The sequence below is a fragment of the Corvus hawaiiensis genome, chromosome 2, assembly GCF_020740725.1.
Source record: "Corvus hawaiiensis isolate bCorHaw1 chromosome 2, bCorHaw1.pri.cur, whole genome shotgun sequence".
Classification (NCBI taxonomy): domain Eukaryota; kingdom Metazoa; phylum Chordata; class Aves; order Passeriformes; family Corvidae; genus Corvus; species Corvus hawaiiensis.
In genome coordinates, this window is record NC_063214.1 from 101472290 (window position 1) to 101491262 (window position 18973).

Below are 18973 nucleotides of genomic sequence, written 5' to 3' on the forward strand. Positions count from 1 at the left end.
CTGCTGTTTGTTGACTTAAGTAACAAAATTATCTAAAAATATTTTTTATGTAATCTGGTTTGCTACAACAATTGCAAGCCCATCACTGGTGCTATTAATTATATACACATTCTCTCAATCCTCAGATGAAGTCAGGATTGCTGCTGTGAAGGTGACAGTGTGACAGAGGTGATGTCATGCACTGCTTGATTTAATTGCCATGAATGCTTTAACTTGGTTAGCCCTGAACAGGCAGTTGGACTAGAGAACATTTGTACATCCCTTCCAACTGAAATAGTTTTGTTCTATTCTTTCTATTCTGTTCTATTCTATTCTATTTCTATTCTATTCCATTTCTGAATCTCATGAAACTATGGAAACACAGCTCTCAGATCAACCTCCTTCTTTATTTGTTATGACATACTGTTTAAAAATGCTATCTGCAATGATATGTTATCCTTTCTCCAAGCTACAAAAGTAGAGGTGGAAACTACCGGCCTACCCCCACTTTAGAAGGCAATGTCTATAAATAAAGAATTTTATCTTCTCATCTTATTGCTCTCTAAAAAGTATCAGAGATCCTTCTGGTTAGAGAGACTTCCTATTCATCAAATCATTACTCTCATTTTAGTCTGGACACATGCACGACCACAGAAAGAATGTAAGTTCTAAATTTTACATAATTCAAAAACTGCATCAACTGTGTTGCTGATTTCCTGATGAAAGTATGTTTGGGTTGCAGTCCTTTAGAACTTGATGTAAAGGCCAAATGTTTGATATCAGCCAAACAGGAAGCACCATTCTGAGTTTGCAGCTAATTGGCTGATCTTTAGGGGTTACAGGCTCACTGAGCCCAGCATGGACTCACTAGAGTTTCCTACCATTAAAACAAAAACAGCAAGGAAAAGAAAAGATAGCATGGTAGGAAGTCTGTTTAACTGTCAAGGGCACAACATGAATCAAGGAAGCAATAGTTAAGCAAACTAGACTGCTGGTTGAATGGAACTGTTAAGGAAAAAAAGAAAAATTTGGAGTGAGTTGCCATTGAAATTTGAACTGTTTTCCTTTCTTCTCTTTTTGTGCTTTCTGACTGGCTTCATTTGGTACTAAAATTGAGGTATGAAATTATCTCCTCATGGCTGCAAGAGACAGTCAACTTTCTTCAACTGGAAAATAGCTTGCACATCACATTCTGCACTGGCTGAACAGAAGATGCAACAACTAAATCCCAGTTACTGTGAAAACAACCCAGGAATGGAAAATGTCCAAAAGGTATATACACAGCCACACAATCCTTAAAGATCTGTGCTTTGTGATAATGATGATGAGCCAAAACCCAGAGACTACAGAGAAAGAATAACAGTAGTTTCATAATCCTGACATGATTATAGCAACTGTTGTATAATTTGGAGTTCAGTTTTCTCACTCTGTATATATTCTAGGTTTATGCAAAAGCACATCTATATATGTCTAGGTAAATATACATATGCATGGTTTTCTTCTGTTCTGCTTGTCATTCCCTCATCTTCTGACTATGCACTTCCCTGCAACTTAGAAATGTTCAAAATGCATTTGCAGAAACAGAAAGCCTACTACATTACTCTTGTAGATAACAATGTCTGTACTCTGACAGAAATATTTAGAAAAGCAGCACAGTGGCAGGCCTGTCATTTTGTAAGTGTCATCTTGGATTAATTTTTCTCCACTGAATCAAAATTACCATTCCTTAAGATTCTTTCAGAACTAAAAATAAATCTGTGAAAAACTCTCAAATAGTTACCGGAAAATTCCATATTGGAAATGGATATAGTCTCTTCTTAGATGACATTTGTATTTTGACCACAGCCTGATGTATTGAAGCTTGTCTGTCAGTCTGGCATACTGAAATAGCCAAAATTCAGTCTTCAGCCACTAATATCTCAGAGCTATTGTACACAAGCCTGTGCCATGGTTTAACCCCAGCTGGACACTAAGTACCACACAGCTTCTCTGTGTGTGTGTGTCCTCCCTGGTGGGATGGGAAGAAGAATCATGAAAAAAAGTAACTTGTGGGTTGAGATAAGAACAGATTAATAATCAAAACAAAGTAATAATGATAATAATAATACTACCAGTTTTAAAACGAAAGGGAGAGTGGGAGGGACAGATAAAACCTAAGAAGAGTGATGTACAATAGAATTGCTCACCACCTGTTGACTGATGCCTAGCCCATCCTCAAGCCACAATTGGTCCCTCTCCTGGGTAACAACTCCCGTTTATATACTGGGCATGATGTGCTATGGCATGGAATATCCCTTTGGCCAGTTCAGATAAGCTGTCCTGACCATGCTCCCTCCTTGCTTATTGTGCACTTATTCACTGGCAGAGCACGAGAAAATGAAAAATCTTTAATTTGGGGCAAGCATTACTTAAACATCAGTGTGTCATCAACTTTATTCTTGTACTAAATCCAAAACACATCACTGCACCTGCTACTAAGTAGAAAATAAACTCTATCTCAGCCAGAACCAGGACAGGTTTCTCACCTGTCAGACAAAGAATTGCTTTACAAATTAAATAGTCATTTAAATTCCACACTATCCTTAATCTTCACTGATATACCTGTCACTTACTTGATTTAGGAATTTACAGAGCTATCATCTTTGGCAAGACCACATGCATAGCTCATCCAGAAACAAGTGCCACTTGTGACTTGCCACAGAAACAAGTCACTTTTTCAAACATCATTGGTCACTGTTTAGCATTGCTCTCCACCAAATCAAATTTCAATCCAATTTTTTGGACGAGCTTTAGAAATTGATTGAAAAACAGAACCTCACACATTTACTAAATGTCAAAAGATGGCCAGAGACACGGCACTTTGGAGTCATCTTACACCATTAATATGACAATTAACTTTCACTTTCCTGTATTTACCTGTAACCATCTGAAAGATCAGTTTAGACAGAGAACAATGGAAACTCAAAATGTTACCACAATCTTACGTCTTGCACAACACATGCAAGGAACCCATTTTTAATTAAAGAACATTAAGTGACTGTAAAATAAATCTGCAATCCATTAATAAACATCCTCAGAAGATACAGAAAGACAGAATGAGATTTAAAAATCTGGTTCACTGGAGAACAGTTTCTAAAGAAACTAAATAGTAAGTAACTGGAGCCATTTTCCTCTAGCTTATTAGCTGTCATCAACTTGGTTTCCCAAAATTCATGGCAATTCAGCTTGTATCTCGTATCTTGTGACCAAGTAAGTACAGATCACATCACTTTAGTGACCAAGGATGCCTTTGTTCTCTACAATGGCCACTGAGCATAAAGTATTCTAGTTCACATCAATTCTACTTTAGAATATAGACTGAAAAAAGTTATCACATGTATTTAGTTGAACTGAAAAGATAATCAGTTGAACAATTTTGGTGATGACAAAAACGTTTACTTGTTTTTCCTAGCACTAATTTTGCTTGTTTCATCCATAATAGTCCAGCTTCAGTGAGCCTAAAATTCACTTTTGAAGGCAGGAACAGTACAAACCTTCATGTTTCCTTTGGCTAATCTGTTTCATCAGCTTTGTAACTCTGTTCAAGCCAGCTCAGCCACATTATCACAATCTTCAGCAGGCACAGAGTATCCACTTAATAGCATCAATTACTCATGTTGTTTCTTTACAGCAACTCTTCTTTGTGTCACCTAACACTTTACCTGGTCTGTTCATCTGGCATTTTCTAAACCCAGATAAGGATTTTTTATTTGGCTTGCAAAAGATATATTTGAAAAGTCAGTCCCAGAAGCTTGAGATGAAAAACAAAAAACACATCCATCCAACTTTCTTATTTTTCTGGGAAGTTTAACTAGGCTTACAGTTTCAAGTGGATCTATAAGTGAGAGAGATGCAATTTGAAAAATCTTGTACATAAAAGACATTAGAGAGATAACTAAGTTAGAAAGACAACTAAGTTGGACACACAATGTACTAAAGTTTTTAAGCTGCTGAAAAAATCACAGCTATTATTTTTGCTGCTTGTTATTTATTCGTAACATATCACATATTTTTAACCTTTATCCTCTTAATGCATTATGAAACTAGATATAAAAAAGCTTCTAAAAATTAAAACATTAATGTGCTGTAGAAATTGTCAGAACACATGAGCACACATTCAAAGAGAAAAAATAACTGTTAAACGTACTTTGACATGCAGTTATTTCACTTCTAATACTTTTTTATAGTCCTTTCCTCCTATTTTTTTTCCCTTCATAAATTATTGATATTTGCTCCAGAAAGTTTAACATTGCACATAAAGTTAGCAGCAATCCTAGCTTTAGGTACTGATAGTGTTGCATGGCTGAGGATTTCTCCCTAAGCATTTCAAATCTAAATGCAATTGAATACAAAATTATGCATTCACGCTACAGGTAAGATTCATCCTCTTGCTTATCTTGAGTTACCTCATTGAAGCTACTCACTTGGGCATCCTGCACAATCACTGTTAAAAGACACGTATCTTGAGAAGGTAAGGAAACTCACCTGTCTTAGGATAACCTGAAAAATCCTCCTTCTCCACTGACACACTCAGACACTGTACTTGAATTACAATTTTCAGGTTAGGCGAGATCAATCCCAACAGAAAGAACCCATGGGCCCACATACTTCTAAAGGTGCAGGCAAAGGCATCTATGCTTCACAAAGTCAGACTATGCTTATGGTCAGGTAAAACACAGCTGCCAACAACAATTATAAAGAATGTTTAGTTTACTAAACAGAATCAATGCACATGTATCTAGTCCTTTTTTTTCTTTTAAAACATGAAAAAAAGCTTTTCTCCAAGCAAATAGTGGAAAAAAAAAATCTGTCAACTTTAATACATAAAATATCCTTTTAAACAGGTAAATAAAGAGGTGGATTTAGGTAAATTTTCTAAAACAAGAGCAACAAAACAATCTGTAAGATCAGCTGCTTTGTGGAAGGCAGACTACAAACTTCTACCTTGATCAGCATTTAAATAATTCCATAGAGAGTTTATAAATGCTGCAAAGAAACATACCTGGCATCAACTCAGCAGTATGGAATATCTTCTCCTGCATCATTTTACTTTCATTCAATAATTCTTCTGTGGTTATTGGAAGACCTAGAACTTCTCGAATAGTCTCTGCTGCTTCTGGGGCTTGTTTACCCATAACTAAGGATTTCACATCCCAGTTATAGGTCTTTCCAAAACGCCCACAGATCTGTTCAAACACTACTGAATAGAGATGCTCAGTATCTGTAAAAAAAAAAATAAAAAATAAATAAACCTATGTATAGACAGGTAGGCAGCTGGTCTTGCAAATAGACCACATAAATGGTCAGAGAATGAACTGCCAGGACCCAGAGGGCACATAGCAAAGTGGATAAAATTACTCCCTTTATTTGCAGGAGGGAACTAATCCTTCTATAATCACCTCAGAGGTACCCAGGTTTTTCAAGCTGTCATTTCTGCATTAAGAAAAGGTAAATTAGGGTCTTAACAAATAACTATCTGGACCTGCTCTTTCATCACCTTTCTTTACTCTCCAAGTTAGCAAGCAGTGTCTTGATTAAAATACCCTATTTAGGCTTTCCATGAGAAAGAAAAGAAAGGAAGGAAGGAAATCTGGTACTTGGGGGGGATGTCATTACATATTCCATGTAAATTGAAAAAAGAAAAAAGATTTAATTATTTAAGAGTGTCTTTGAGCGGAAGCTTCTGAGTGCCTTCAAAGACATTACAGTCATTATTACAGTGCTGCTGGCACCACTGTATTTACAAGGGATTACTCAAGCAAAACACACTCACTTATATTTCCAGGAGATTTCAGACAAGAGTAAACTTCAGATTGAATTTTGGCAGTGATCCTATCAGCTTATATGTCAAAGGTGGTTTTAGGTTTAAAGCTATTTTTTTTTAATACAAACAAACAATTCTACCTTTCTTCCCCTCCTCCCCCAACAAATTTTTGAAAAAGAAGGTCATTAGCATTTAATTTAACACTAATATGGGGACAAAAAGTACTTTCAGCTCTTGTCCTCATTTCAGCAAAGACCTCGAACACTGGCTTTTCTACCAGTCTATCTTTTTAAACAGTCTCCTCTGAAAAGTCAGCTACTGCTGTTAACCATGCTTTAATTTCCTTCTAATGCATGTCTCTGCCTTCTGTATCTCTAAAGATATATTTATTATTATCACTTTAGCAATGAAAGGCAAAGGCAAGGAAATAAACTATTTAGAGAAACTAGGGACTTCACTTATCAACATGGCCTATGTCACGTAAAAATTTTCTTAATGGAGATAATAAAGTAGTGAAATTATTCATGTGTATATTGTCTCACTTTCTGAATACATCAGAATTATGCAGGAGTGATTAAACTTTAAGCTTTAACAAAGATACTGTGAAGAAAACAGTCTGAAGAAAGAGGCATAGAGCCCATGACTACAGCACATGCCAAGACCTTCCCCGCAGTTAGACAAATGCTCCCTGCTTCACCACAGTAATCTGTTGTCCTGAGATCAGCAGACAATTCTGATCTGAAAGCAAATGAGAAACACAGGGGCCATTTCACCATCATATGAACTTGCAGTACAGAATACATTTTCTGCCACCTGCCAGAGTGCTTTAGTCTACGTCTCCCTTCGGTAACTAGAGGAGATCTTGAGCCAAAAGATCAGATAAAGACTCAACATACTTGTCTGGAGTATTTAACAGAGCAGCAAAGGGTTCACAAAAACCTCTCACCTTAAAAATAGAGGCAAAAAAACCCCCCACCTGTACTACTCTTTGTAAATGCTCCTTAAACAACTACACCTAAGGGAAAAATATTACAAGTGATCTTGGAGACCCTTCAAACACACAGGAAAAGTGTCACAGCAGAAACACAGGCAAATGGACTCTGAAAAGTATTAAGCTGCCTAACATGAGGAAGGAGAAAAGAAAATAGAACAACAAAAATTCCTCCAGTTTGCTTGAAAATGCCAGGTGGTACTCTCTGCAAGCTAGGAAGGTAAACTAAGAATACGATTTTTAAAATTCACAGGTCTCACTTTCCTTTTTGTTTTAATAAACTAGTTTTTCTTCTATATCTCAGACTCACCAGGTGATGGACATAAAATTCTTACCCAAAGTTTAAATTTGAAACTGAAAATCAGTCCTCATCCTATTAAATAGTACATAGCAAGCTAAGCAGAATTAAAACAAAGCAAGGAAACAAAAAATTCTAGAACATGAAAATTTTCCTATGGCTCTCTAATATAATTACATGTTAATCTATTTGAAAGTGAAAGGTTCAACTTTATAGCTAAATATACTACTTTAAATAGTCTCCCATATTTTAAATATTACATAGCTGACTTGTGAATGAAATTTCATTTATTTTCCTTAAAAGAAGCTTAATGATGTCCAGATTGCAGACCTAAAAACAGTCTTTTATGCAATGTTCCAGTTTGTCAATAGAAGAGCACTCATGAACAAATTTGAGTCAAACCTATTAAAACAATTGCTTACTTATTCATACTGTGCTATAACATAGTTTTCTATGTGCTGAGAAACAAAACAAAACGCAAACCAAACAAACAAGAATACTCCCAAATTAGTCAACACATTTGTATCCTACATTTAATTTAAATATACCTAAGTCCTACAAAGCAATGTGTATATTTGGACAAGCAGAATGCCAGAGAGTCTTCTTTCCTTCCCTCCCCTGATTAATTATAGTTAAAAGACTTGGCTTACAAAACCTTTAACTTTTCTTTCAAAGAGATCATTGTCACTCTACCTTAAGTCATAGCATGTGGACTCTGGACATTGACGTAGTTGCAATGAAAATTAACATAATTTCAAGATTCATGAACTCTTGTAGGATTCTCTATATTTGTATTGCTTGAAAATCAACATGATTTTAATTTTCATGAGTAGATGACAAAAGCATGGATGTGGACATTTCACTTGCTCAAACAGATATATTTCACTACAGTACATGAATAAAATCTGAAATCTGAGGAAAAAATTATGCATATATACACTGGAATCTGAGAAGGTCACTGCTGATAAATCTGCATTTCCTACATACATGTATAACAGATAAGGACATTTTTCTTTTAATCGAAGATAAAGGAAGATCTATATGTTCCCCTTATAATTAAAGAGCAGTAAATAAATACTAAATAATGATACAACTTCAAGATTCCTATCGGAAAGGAGCAATCTCAAAAAAAAAGGCAGGCTAACTTTTTCACCATTGTAACAAGAAAGAAACCACACACAGTTCAAAGGATTGATCCGAGTTTAAATATATCAGTGAAGCATAATTTCATACTGCTATAAATCTACTATACAAAAGAAATTATATCTAACTTCCACACATGAATAAAACCCATTGATGAAATGAAACAAGCAAGAGGAATTAAAAGTTCAACTCAAGTGCCTAATTATAGGCCCCTACTGTTATTTACTCTGGTATGCCTAAGACATCCACACATATCTAATGTTAAAAAGGTAATTTAGGCAAGACTCACACTTCATGGCATGAGCAGGCAGATGCCCTACAGCATCCCAAGTGTTTCACACTCACACACACATTTCAGCAAGTGAATCCAGCCCCAGCTGCTAGCCTCCATCAGGAATACAAGCTGTGAACACAATAGGACATATGTGGTAGTGGCCCATTCTAATAATGGGAAGGAAAAGCAAGAATTCTTAGCTCCTGCAATTTCCAGTAAATGTATACGCTTTCGAAATACTCTTTTTATTTCTAGCTCTCATCTCTTGAAATATCTTTTACATAGACATTATCAGCACAACATACAGTCCATTTGCTCACTACATTTCACTGGGAATGAGTAACATTCATTCCCTAGCCACATATCATCTTCTAGTCATTTTTATAGTGACCCTTCTTCTATATAAAAGCATAGTCAACTCCACTGGTGTTGTTTACAGCGTGCAAAAGCCAGTCACAATAAATACAAATAAAGTGACAAGAATGACAGAGGCACTGGATTACTCAATTTGTGATCTGGCACAAAAATATGCTGACATGTATCCAGAAAGACCTACAGGTCACTCCGCAACCCATCACAGTGAATATCTGGAGTGCATGATCTGCTCAAATCAGTGCAGAGTCTCAACTAGATGTGCAGATCTGCCTAGGCTGGGGGTACAGCAAACATCAAAACAATATGTAAGCCTCATCTTTATCACTTACTTACACATAAAGACAACTTAAGACAGAAAATTACGACTTCATGAATACAGAACTTCATTTATCTAGAAGATTACACACCTTCAAATTTAATATTATGTTATTGTTATTCTAAAATAATCTCTAGTTCATCAAGGAGATGAGATTAGTAGGCGTGAGACATCCTTTTAGCCATAGCTCATCTTAATCATTAGTTTTGAGTTCATTATTTGAATAACCCATCTCAATTTTGCATTACGCTTCCCAGATGAAATACAGCTATGATTTATCCATCCTTCTGCTAGGACCCTAAACCATCTTAAATAGAGTTTTAATTGTGTCCATTCAATATATTTCAGTAATTCAAAATCAGACCCTGGACAACTAAACTCTGCAGGATTTGATTTTTTTTTTTTTTTTAAGGGATAGAAAAGCGGTAAAAGAGAACAGTTTTAAGTTAAGCAACAGGTTCCTTGTGTCCATACCTGTGAGGCAAATTTCTACGCAAATGTAGAAGAGAATAATTTTCAGTATTCAGTTTAGCCAAATTTAAACACAGTCAGTAATTTTTACCAACATTTTGGCTGAGGACTGAGAAAAACTCTTAAGATTTTGTCACCATCAATACTGAATGAACACATAGGTGCCTATGATTTTGCTTTCCTATCAGTCTTCCACATTATTCCCATAATCTCTTTCGAGTATGCAACAGTGTAAAAAAACATACAAATTACTGCAACACTCAATTGGGGCACAAGAGATAAATATAATTATAAACCAGAATATAATTATAGAAGTGTGAATATTTCCCCTGCTTTTTGCAACTCATTTGGTGGCATTTAGCACAGTATAAACTGTTAACTTGCGAACAAATCTATACAAGAGCTGAAATGGGGGCAGTTGGGACTAGATCAATCAAGATTAGATATTTCCTCTATATATAGAGTAGTAACATTCACATTTTCTCTCATTTCTGGGTTTAGATAAAACACAGGCCTTTGTGTGTTTATTCTCCCACTGTTCTCCCACTGTATCATTAAACAGTGTTAAAGAACATGGGACACAGCAATGGCAAAGCCAATTTTGACAGATTTCCCATCAGAAACACTAGCTTTCTCTAGTCCAGAGTATCACATACTCAGTCATTGATCCTCATACCCACCTATTTCAACATCAGCAAAATCATGTACTCACGGTTCTTCTTCCTCTCCCTCTTCCAAGCACACAAAAGATACGGCTGAGCAGCTCACTGACCAGTTGTGTCAAGTCTGTGAGACACAGGAGTGAAGTAAATGCTGCAGCACTGCATGAAAGCCAGGGAATGGATGTCTTTCAGCAAATCTCTGTACGTAAAGAGATCTCTCATCAATCTTGCCATTCTACAACACCTCTCCCCACAGGCAGTACATGCTCTTAGCTCATTCAGTTACACAAATGAACCGATTCTTGAAATATGTGGATTTCAACAACTGAGGATGTGTGTATCAAACAGTGAGCCATTTACACATTTCCAAATGGTGTGTGGACTATCACAGATTTTAGGAAGCACCACTGGCAAAATGAAAGCCACATGGCTATCCACAAAGTTGCAAGATTCTGCTGGTGGTTTTCCTGGTAAAAACCAGGAAAAGAAAAAAATGGGAAACCAACGGCCTCTGAACAGCAAACTTAGAATAGATCAAGGAACATTCTCTCAAGAGAAAGAAGAAGCCAAGGTATTACTATCCACAATTTAGAAATTACATCTCCATCTCAAAAAAGATCCAAAAAACCCACAAAACACAAAACCAAAAATGGTTGCTGAGGGACCAATAGTCTATGTCACTGAATGAAGGTTTGTGCATAACTCATTCACCATTCTTTTTACTTCCTCATTTCTTTCAGAGAGAATCTGAGACTTTCCTCTTACAGGATCAGCAGTGAAACAAGACAGATAAAACCAATATGAGCAATGCAAAACAGTAGTAAGCATACAACTGTCACTGAAACAGATCTGAAACTGCAAAAATTAGCTTAAACCACACAGAATCCATTAAGAATTAGAGCTGAAGCCTCCTGATTTAGCCAAGCAAACAGAAATAAAGGAGATTTACTTTTTGTTTAATAAACAATCTATAGTAGACAACTATCTTGAAATTTGTGTCAAAAGGTCAGTCTTGCACTTTCCCCTCAACATCCTCCCATTCACACTTTCATTACTGTGAAAGCTAGTTTAAAAATGCATGACTATGGTTACCCATGATGGCTAATAGGAGAAAAAACCAGCAGTTTAACAGCTGACCTCAAAATTACTTACAGCAGCCCAGTAAAAGTAGGGATGAAGGTGGCAGGCAACAGAAATTACCTTTTGCACAATAGCCTATTACAGCACTAGCCCAGAAAACAAAACTCAGTCTTTCGATTCATCCGAAGGGCCTGAGACTGTTTTTCTAACATACCCTGACATTTGTGATGCTATTATGTTATATACATATATACACTTTCGTACAGATAAACCATTTATATGCTTGTACATATATATATATATAGAAGACATACAGGCAAATATTTTTATATATTTACTTCTATATAGTGTATGTATAGAACTGTGTTTTACAGACAAAAGTGTCTTTTCAAGAATAAAATTCAGGATGAGTACTAGCCAGTGAATACAAATCAACCTGGAGCCTCTTGACTTAACAGCTCATATTAAAGGAATGCGGTTCAAAATGCTTAGCACTGAAAATACATAAGGAAAAGGAATGTGCTATTCTTTACTGTTGTATTCCCCCACTCCTTCCATGAACTTGTTTAGGAAGAAAAATGAAATCTGCATTTATCATCTTAGACACACCCACTTCACTGCCACAGGAGGAAATAAGCACTGTTTCCACACATGCCCAACTGAAATATTTGAGCCATGCCTAAATAGCAAGGCTGATGTACCCAACCAGGAAGACTGAACCTAAAGGCAGTCTGCACCACCAAACCAAGGGAAATGCTGCTGCTGTATTCACGTCTTGTACCTTTCCACTGATCTTCATCATAACCAGCACCACTTAAATTCATCTTATTGTTCCGTGGAAGTTAAAGGAAGTTGAAGCATCTATTAAAATAAACATCAAGCACCAAATAATGGCTACTTTAAAATCATATGCTAGTTATAAAGAGCAAGTTATTCAGTAAACCATTTTACATGATTGATAAACCATAACTTCCAAAGAAAAAAATTATTATAATTGCTGAAAATTAAAATTACTGCTTCAAAGTTAATTGAGTAATGATTTGTAAATCATTATACTTTTGATTAGCACTTAGAAAAACTCACTGAAAAGATCCATTATTCATTTTAGTAAGGAGCAAGTATAAGTCTATTCTGGAGCTTTAATTTTTGCAAACCTGCTTCTTTTTTTCTGTTGTACTTGAATATTAATATAAGTACACTCCAAGGTAAATGAACATGTTACATTGTGATTACTTTACTAAGTCCAAAGAAACATGCTGCCACTGGCTAACTCAGTGCTGTTAGTCTGTTTGCCCTTCTCTGATGTGAAACATCCTACCATGAATTCAAGTTATTGCTAACAGGTTTAAACATAAAGTAAGTTTGATGCTCAAACAATAGCAGCTGCATGAAACTGTTCCCAAATGAGAATCATGTATTTGCCCGTTTGGGCTTACATTATTGGAGAATTCTTCAATGGCAGCTACAGAGGAAGCCAATTTCTCATTTTACATGCAGAGAAACATGGTACGTCTATGGGGAGAGGAAGAAGCTTCTGAACAAATTCAAAAGGCTTTTAGTTTATGTTAATATAGGAGACATATCTTAATGCTATCTTGTATTCACATATACCTCTTATCCTTTTTTTTTAATGCCACAGGGATGAGAAAGAAACAGTTCACGAATAAAGCATGCAAACTCTTCCAATGTGGAGCTGTAAACAAATAATCTGGTATCAATGCAAAATAGCACATGAAAACATAAAGAGAAATCTTCTATTTCAATTCCAGACCACATAGGAATCCAACTTTGAAATATAAAGGCAATATACATAACTTAATACAAAATATTCTAAAACTGTACTTATTAAGCATTATCTATTTGACAGCATATAATTTCTTTAACAATAGAAAATCTATTGATTCACAGAAACTGCCTGATATACTTTCTTAGGCTCTCATACAGGGCCTTAACCATTAAAGACAGAACTATGCAAACAGCAGTTGATATGGTGCATGCAAAACCCTCCTTGTTGGGTGGAAATCTACAGTTAACAGACAGCTTCTTAAAACGTGTATGGGGAGACTCAAGTCAGGCAACAGTTACACTGCCATGAGTATATGAGCTATTATACCATGGAAATTTATACAAGCAATGTTCTCAACCAGAGGAGCAATTACCAGCTCTGAACACGCTATCAGCTTACAACATGTTCATAAGGAAGTTAGCCTTTCACCAAGGGGGTACCTCCTCTTCTTCAGATGTTGCTGATAACACAGAGCAGCAGTTCACTGGCCCAAGGAATGCAAAACAAGGTTTAAAAAGTTGTTTTGAAATGAGATGTTCCAAGGCACTTGTATAAAACCACGACCACACAAGGTAGCCGAAACCACACAAGGTAGCCGAAACCACAAGGGTCACTGTATTATCAAAGTCAGCAGAAGAATAGCTAATTGTATCTTCCTAATTAAGAGTCTAGTGGGTTGGCCCTGGCTGAGCCAGGTATCCTCCCAAGCCCCAAGCTGCTCTGTCATCCCCCTCCTCAGCTGGACAGGGAAAGAAAATATAATAAAAGATTCATGGGTCGAGATAAGGGCAGGGAGAGATCACCCACTAGGTACCATCACTGGCAAAACACACACAATTTGGGGAAATTATATCAGAGTAGGGGAATAAGAAATAACACCAAATCTTAAAAAAACCTTCCCCTACACCCATCCCTTCTTCCTGGGCTTAGCTTTATTCCCAAGTTCTCTACCTCCTATCCTGCAGCAGCACAGCTGAACAGGGAAGAAGGGTTGTGGGCAGTTCATCACATATCTCTGCTGCTCCTTCCTCTGCAGGAGTAGGACTCCTCCAGCACCTGGAGCATGTCCTCCCCCTCCTTCTTCAACAACCTTGATGCCTGCAGACCTGTTTCTCTCACATATTCTAGCTCCTCTGTCCTGGCTGCTGTTGCTCAGCAGGTTTTCTTCATCTTCTGTTATCCCAAAGGTGCTTCCACTGTCACTGATGAGCTCAGCCTTGGCCAGCAGCAGGTCCCTCTTGGATCTGGCTGGCATAGGCTCAGATGGACATTGGGGAAGCTTCTGGCATCCTCTCACAGAAGCCACCCCTATTGCCCACCCTTCCACCCCACTGCTCCACTACCAAAGCCTTGCCACACAAAGCCAATACAAATATACACTTTCTATGGGAAGAGCTATCGATAAGAAACATAACCTTCCTTGAACAGATATCCATAGCTGTTCTGTTTAACCCACAACCTAAAAGAGCAACAATGGAAAAAAACAGTTATGAAAAGGGAAAAAAGGGTCAGGAAACTTTATTCCTTCCTCAAAAAGAAACATAACAAAATGAGTCCATACAGAAAATTGTCTTCTGCTCACCACAGGTCTCTCCTAGTACCAACTTCCTTATTCTCAGAAAGCTTTCATCTTTCTAGGAATATATACATATATTCTCAGAAAGAGAGATTATACATATATATATAAAGACTTGATCAAGTTGCAAATTCAAGATGTTTGACTTTCAGTGTTACATGTCTCTAAATCACTTTCTGTAATACTGTCAAAACCTCTGCTTCCTCAACAGAGGAAACATTTCAAAAGACAGAGTGACTTCAATAGAAAACAAAACCATTACTTTTCCACTGTGGCCTTGGACAATGTTCTAAACTTAATGGTGGCAATGTGTCAAACATACTACCACAGAGAAGGTGTAGAGAACTACAGATTAATAAAGATAATTTCTTCTGTCCACTCAAGAGTGCATAAAATTCTTGAGGTAAATCTGTCGATGGAGTAATTTCTCTGTGATGATAACACCAAGAACAGAAAATCAAACATCAACAAATAGCTTGATTTTCCAAGAGCAAGGACATTTCATCGTGGATGACTACCTACATACAAGAGCAAAGTGTCAGAAATACTGCAGAAGATCTAATCACAACAATTCTTTAATAGTTTTATACCAAGAACTCCTTACAAAAAAGAATCAGTGCTTTGAGATTCACAAGGCAAGTGTGATACAGCATATGGAAAATTGTGTTTTATGAGCTGCAATGACTGTTTGTTTGAAAACTGTAGAAGAAACTTCAAACACATTATATAAATACCAATAAAAGGAACTTCCAACATGATGTAACAGTGGACTTCCACACAGGTGAGCCACAGGCTTCTCTGAAGATGCATGACCACAGCCCTCACCTCCCATGTGGGGCTGAGGATCAGAGTAGAGGGTTATTCTCACAGAGTGCTGAAAAGCCTCACATGACAGCAAAAGTTGTCCTGGCTCCAGACTCAGCACTAAGCCAGAGGTAGGTCCTAAATGAGTCTTAGATCAGATACAGCCTGCAGCCCAGAGAAGGACCCCACAAAGTTAGAATTTATGACAAATGATGGTCTTTTTGTTTCCCAACACCATTGGTAAAAGCACAGAAATACTGGAAGACTGCAATTTGCTTTAGAATATAATCAGCTTGCTTATAATTTGCAGGATGAAATAAAACTTACACTTGGCCAGAGAAGCTTTTAACTAAGCCCCATCGAACTGAGAGATAGGTACGTAAATTGTAGAATGGTTTGGGTTGAAAGGGACCTTTCAAGTACCACCTATTCCAAACCCCCTGATGGTGCAGGGACACCTTTCACTAGATCAGGTTGCTCATAGTCCCATCCAACACACAATGCTTTTGTGTTTCCGAGCTAAAATACCCTTCATACTCCAGAACCTGAACCACAGATGCTGCGCACTGAGAACACCTCATATGGCAAAAGAAACGTCTATTCACAGAAAATCAAGCCAGTCTGATACTCAAGTGCAGTCAGACTGTATCAGTACTAGGTCTTTGTAATAATATTCCCCAATAAACTGCCACTTACAGAGTTTAGTACACTATAACAGATTTTTAATAGCACTCATTTTCTTCATGAGTATTTACACACATTCTCAGTCCTGCTGCTGAAGAGCTGCATAATTTTTCCTCCCAGTATCTGAAATTTTGCTGAAAAGCTTTAGCCTCTCTGCATAGATGATTTAGTCTACCTAGTAATACTAGTACAGAAAACCATACTAAAAATAGATTGTTAGCTTTCATTAACTGAAAAATCTTACAAGAATATTTTAAGTTAGCCTTCTGTCATGAAAATTATTGTCCTTAATTTCTACCTCCCATCATATAAAATCTCTACTTAATATGGGAGATGGAGATTGATTATGAAGCCTGAAAAACAAATGCAAATATAAGGCATCAACTACAGTTCCTGTTAGACATGGAAGAGACACTTCAAAATTAAACATCTGATGCAAAATACCTGTGAAAGGATTTCAAATCACCTCAGTTTGAAACCACCCCAGGGACATTCATCTGAAAAAACTTCACCAACCTCTATGCTGTCGTAAGGATTTAAAAGTCATGGCTGCCTGTCTCAAATGCTATTATCACCGAAGGACTTTGTCCATTGTAGCAAACTGTGTAAAGAAGCAATCACCCGTCTGCAACCACTGAAGGCGTCTCCCCCAAATACACCTGCACTGATTCCTGGAACTTGGACTGTAAATTAAGCCACCTGACAGGAATTTGAGAAAAGATAAAGGTGGTACTATTGTCTGAGCGTTATCTCAGATTAGAGGGAGGTAAACAAAGTTGGGGGAGAAGAATATATCACTGGTAATGGACAAGGAAAACCAACTGAGCAACACTGCTAAAATCAGCTCAGACTAAGTCTAGCAGAGGGAGATCAGAACCCACTGACTCAAAACACAGCAAGACTGAGCGTGGGATTAATTAGCATTAGAAGTGAGGGAATCATTTAACAAATAGAGTAAGAGAACTATGACTTGAGCATTAATGCCTTTGTTTGGTGTTGGAGAATGATTAGAGGATCAGGGACATGGATTATTGATAAAGGGTACAAATTAATAACAGAACTGTACAAGAAAAAGCCTGCAAGCAAAGGCCTGCATGAGAAAAAACCTCCATGAGAAAATGCCTGCGTGAGAAACAGGCCTGAGAACTAAAAGGGAGTTTTTAGGAGGTACAGTGCTGTTCTGATAAAGATGTGCTGACCACGAGAAGGGAGGAAGATTTTTGATCTCTCAAGACAAAACATAAATAGAAGCTTGCCAAATGTAGTCTTTTATCTAACCCAATTATGTAGAAGTAAGAATGCTCAAGAACTGACAAGCATGTATACTGATACTATATAAGTGCCTCTGTATTGCTAATAAACGAAGCTTGCATTATCAATCATATTGATTGTCTGCATGTCTTCCCCCGCCGGAAAGTCGGCAGTTTGGTAAAATGTATAAATAGTGAAAAGTTTTCAACAACTTTGGGACCCTCACTACCAAGAAGCCCAAGGTAAAGAAGGACCAAGGGGATGCTGCTGGATCCATGGGTGGTGACTATACTCTGCCTTATCTGTCTGTCTCTCCCTCTCCTCTCTTTTCTATTCTATCTCTCTCTCTCACATTTTAATGTTAAATAAAATTAGTACTATTGACTTGGGCATATGATCTTGCTTGCACCTTAGTTTGGATAGAGTCATCTCTCAATAATCAGATCTTAACAACCGCACACAATTATTTTACTGTAGTAGAAAAGACACAGACAACACTTAAAAGTTTGGCACAGATCAGGTACCTAAAGTCTGAAGTACTGGATCCAGTGTCTACTTTCAAGTAAAATATTTTAGCTTTTAAAGCTTTTCTAAGAGTGTCATTTCCTTGGCAAAGGGGAGATGATCAAGAAATCTTAACTCCCATGCTTGGGTCAAACTGACCTTGTATTATTTTAGCAAGTTATGACAACTTTAAACTAGCCTAAGGTCTTCAAACTTCAAAATCCATTCAACCTAAACACTACTATCTCTTGTTTAAAACAGAGGAAGAAGAATAAAATAGTATCAGGGACGTTTTATAAGAAGACTTAAAACTTATTCACACTACAATCCTGAAAGAATACTGTAATTACAAAAAGGTTCAGAGAGAGAATCTCACTAACATGTCAGTGAAGCCAATTCACATGAGGGCTACAAGAGAAATAGAAAGCTGGAAGGAGACTCTCTGACAGTAGCTATTAGGGTTATATTTTTCAGGTATCTCAAAGGGGAGAGGCTGAATCTTCTTTTGCTAGAGAGTGGTTCTGGGCATAATGGAAATATTATGTTATGACTCTGTTTTGCATGTGACAGCCTAGAGTTACAAGAAACACTGCTGTGTGTCCTACTAAATGAAATAAAAAATGTGTTCAGAGACTCAAAGAGTGCAAGAAATTTCAGCCCATCATTTCTTTCTTCCATATGAGTAATCTGATAAAAATAAAAAGAGATACTGAGAACTGAACTAGAAATCATTCCACTTTCCCTCAATATTTCTTCCCTTCTGCCTCAGTTCTGCAAGCTGAGGTCAAAGTTTACATCTTGAGACACAAACAGCTTCACTCTCCTGTGGCTGAAATTTAATAAGCCTGACACAGGAGTTACTGCACTGGGGTGTGCTTAGTTTTACTGCAACAGTGCTTGCAAAAGACGGACTGAGAAATTATATGCTCAATAAGCAGACAGAAGACAATTTTTACTTTATTTACAAAAATAGCCT

General features: G+C 37.0%; 1 protein-coding gene across 6 annotated transcripts in view; it reads right to left on the minus strand.

Moving 5' to 3' along the window:
• Positions 1 to 18973, minus strand: part of LOC125338239 (pseudouridine 5'-phosphatase) — a 69624-nt gene that overhangs the window by 37696 nt on the left and 12955 nt on the right. For 2 of the 6 annotated variants that reach the window (XM_048328742.1, XM_048328732.1), the window contains exons 2-4: positions 10363 to 10511; positions 8504 to 8617; positions 5021 to 5239 (exon numbers count right to left, since the gene is read on the minus strand). In XM_048328742.1, coding sequence (XP_048184699.1) covers positions 5021 to 5239; positions 8504 to 8510 — 226 coding nt within the window. In that variant the 5' untranslated portion in view covers positions 8511 to 8617; positions 10363 to 10511. Of the gene's footprint in view, positions 1 to 5020; positions 5240 to 8503; positions 10272 to 10330; positions 10512 to 18973 lie in introns of those variants that run through there. The other 4 variants (XM_048328713.1, XM_048328722.1, XM_048328750.1 and 1 more) reach the window with 3 other exon arrangements.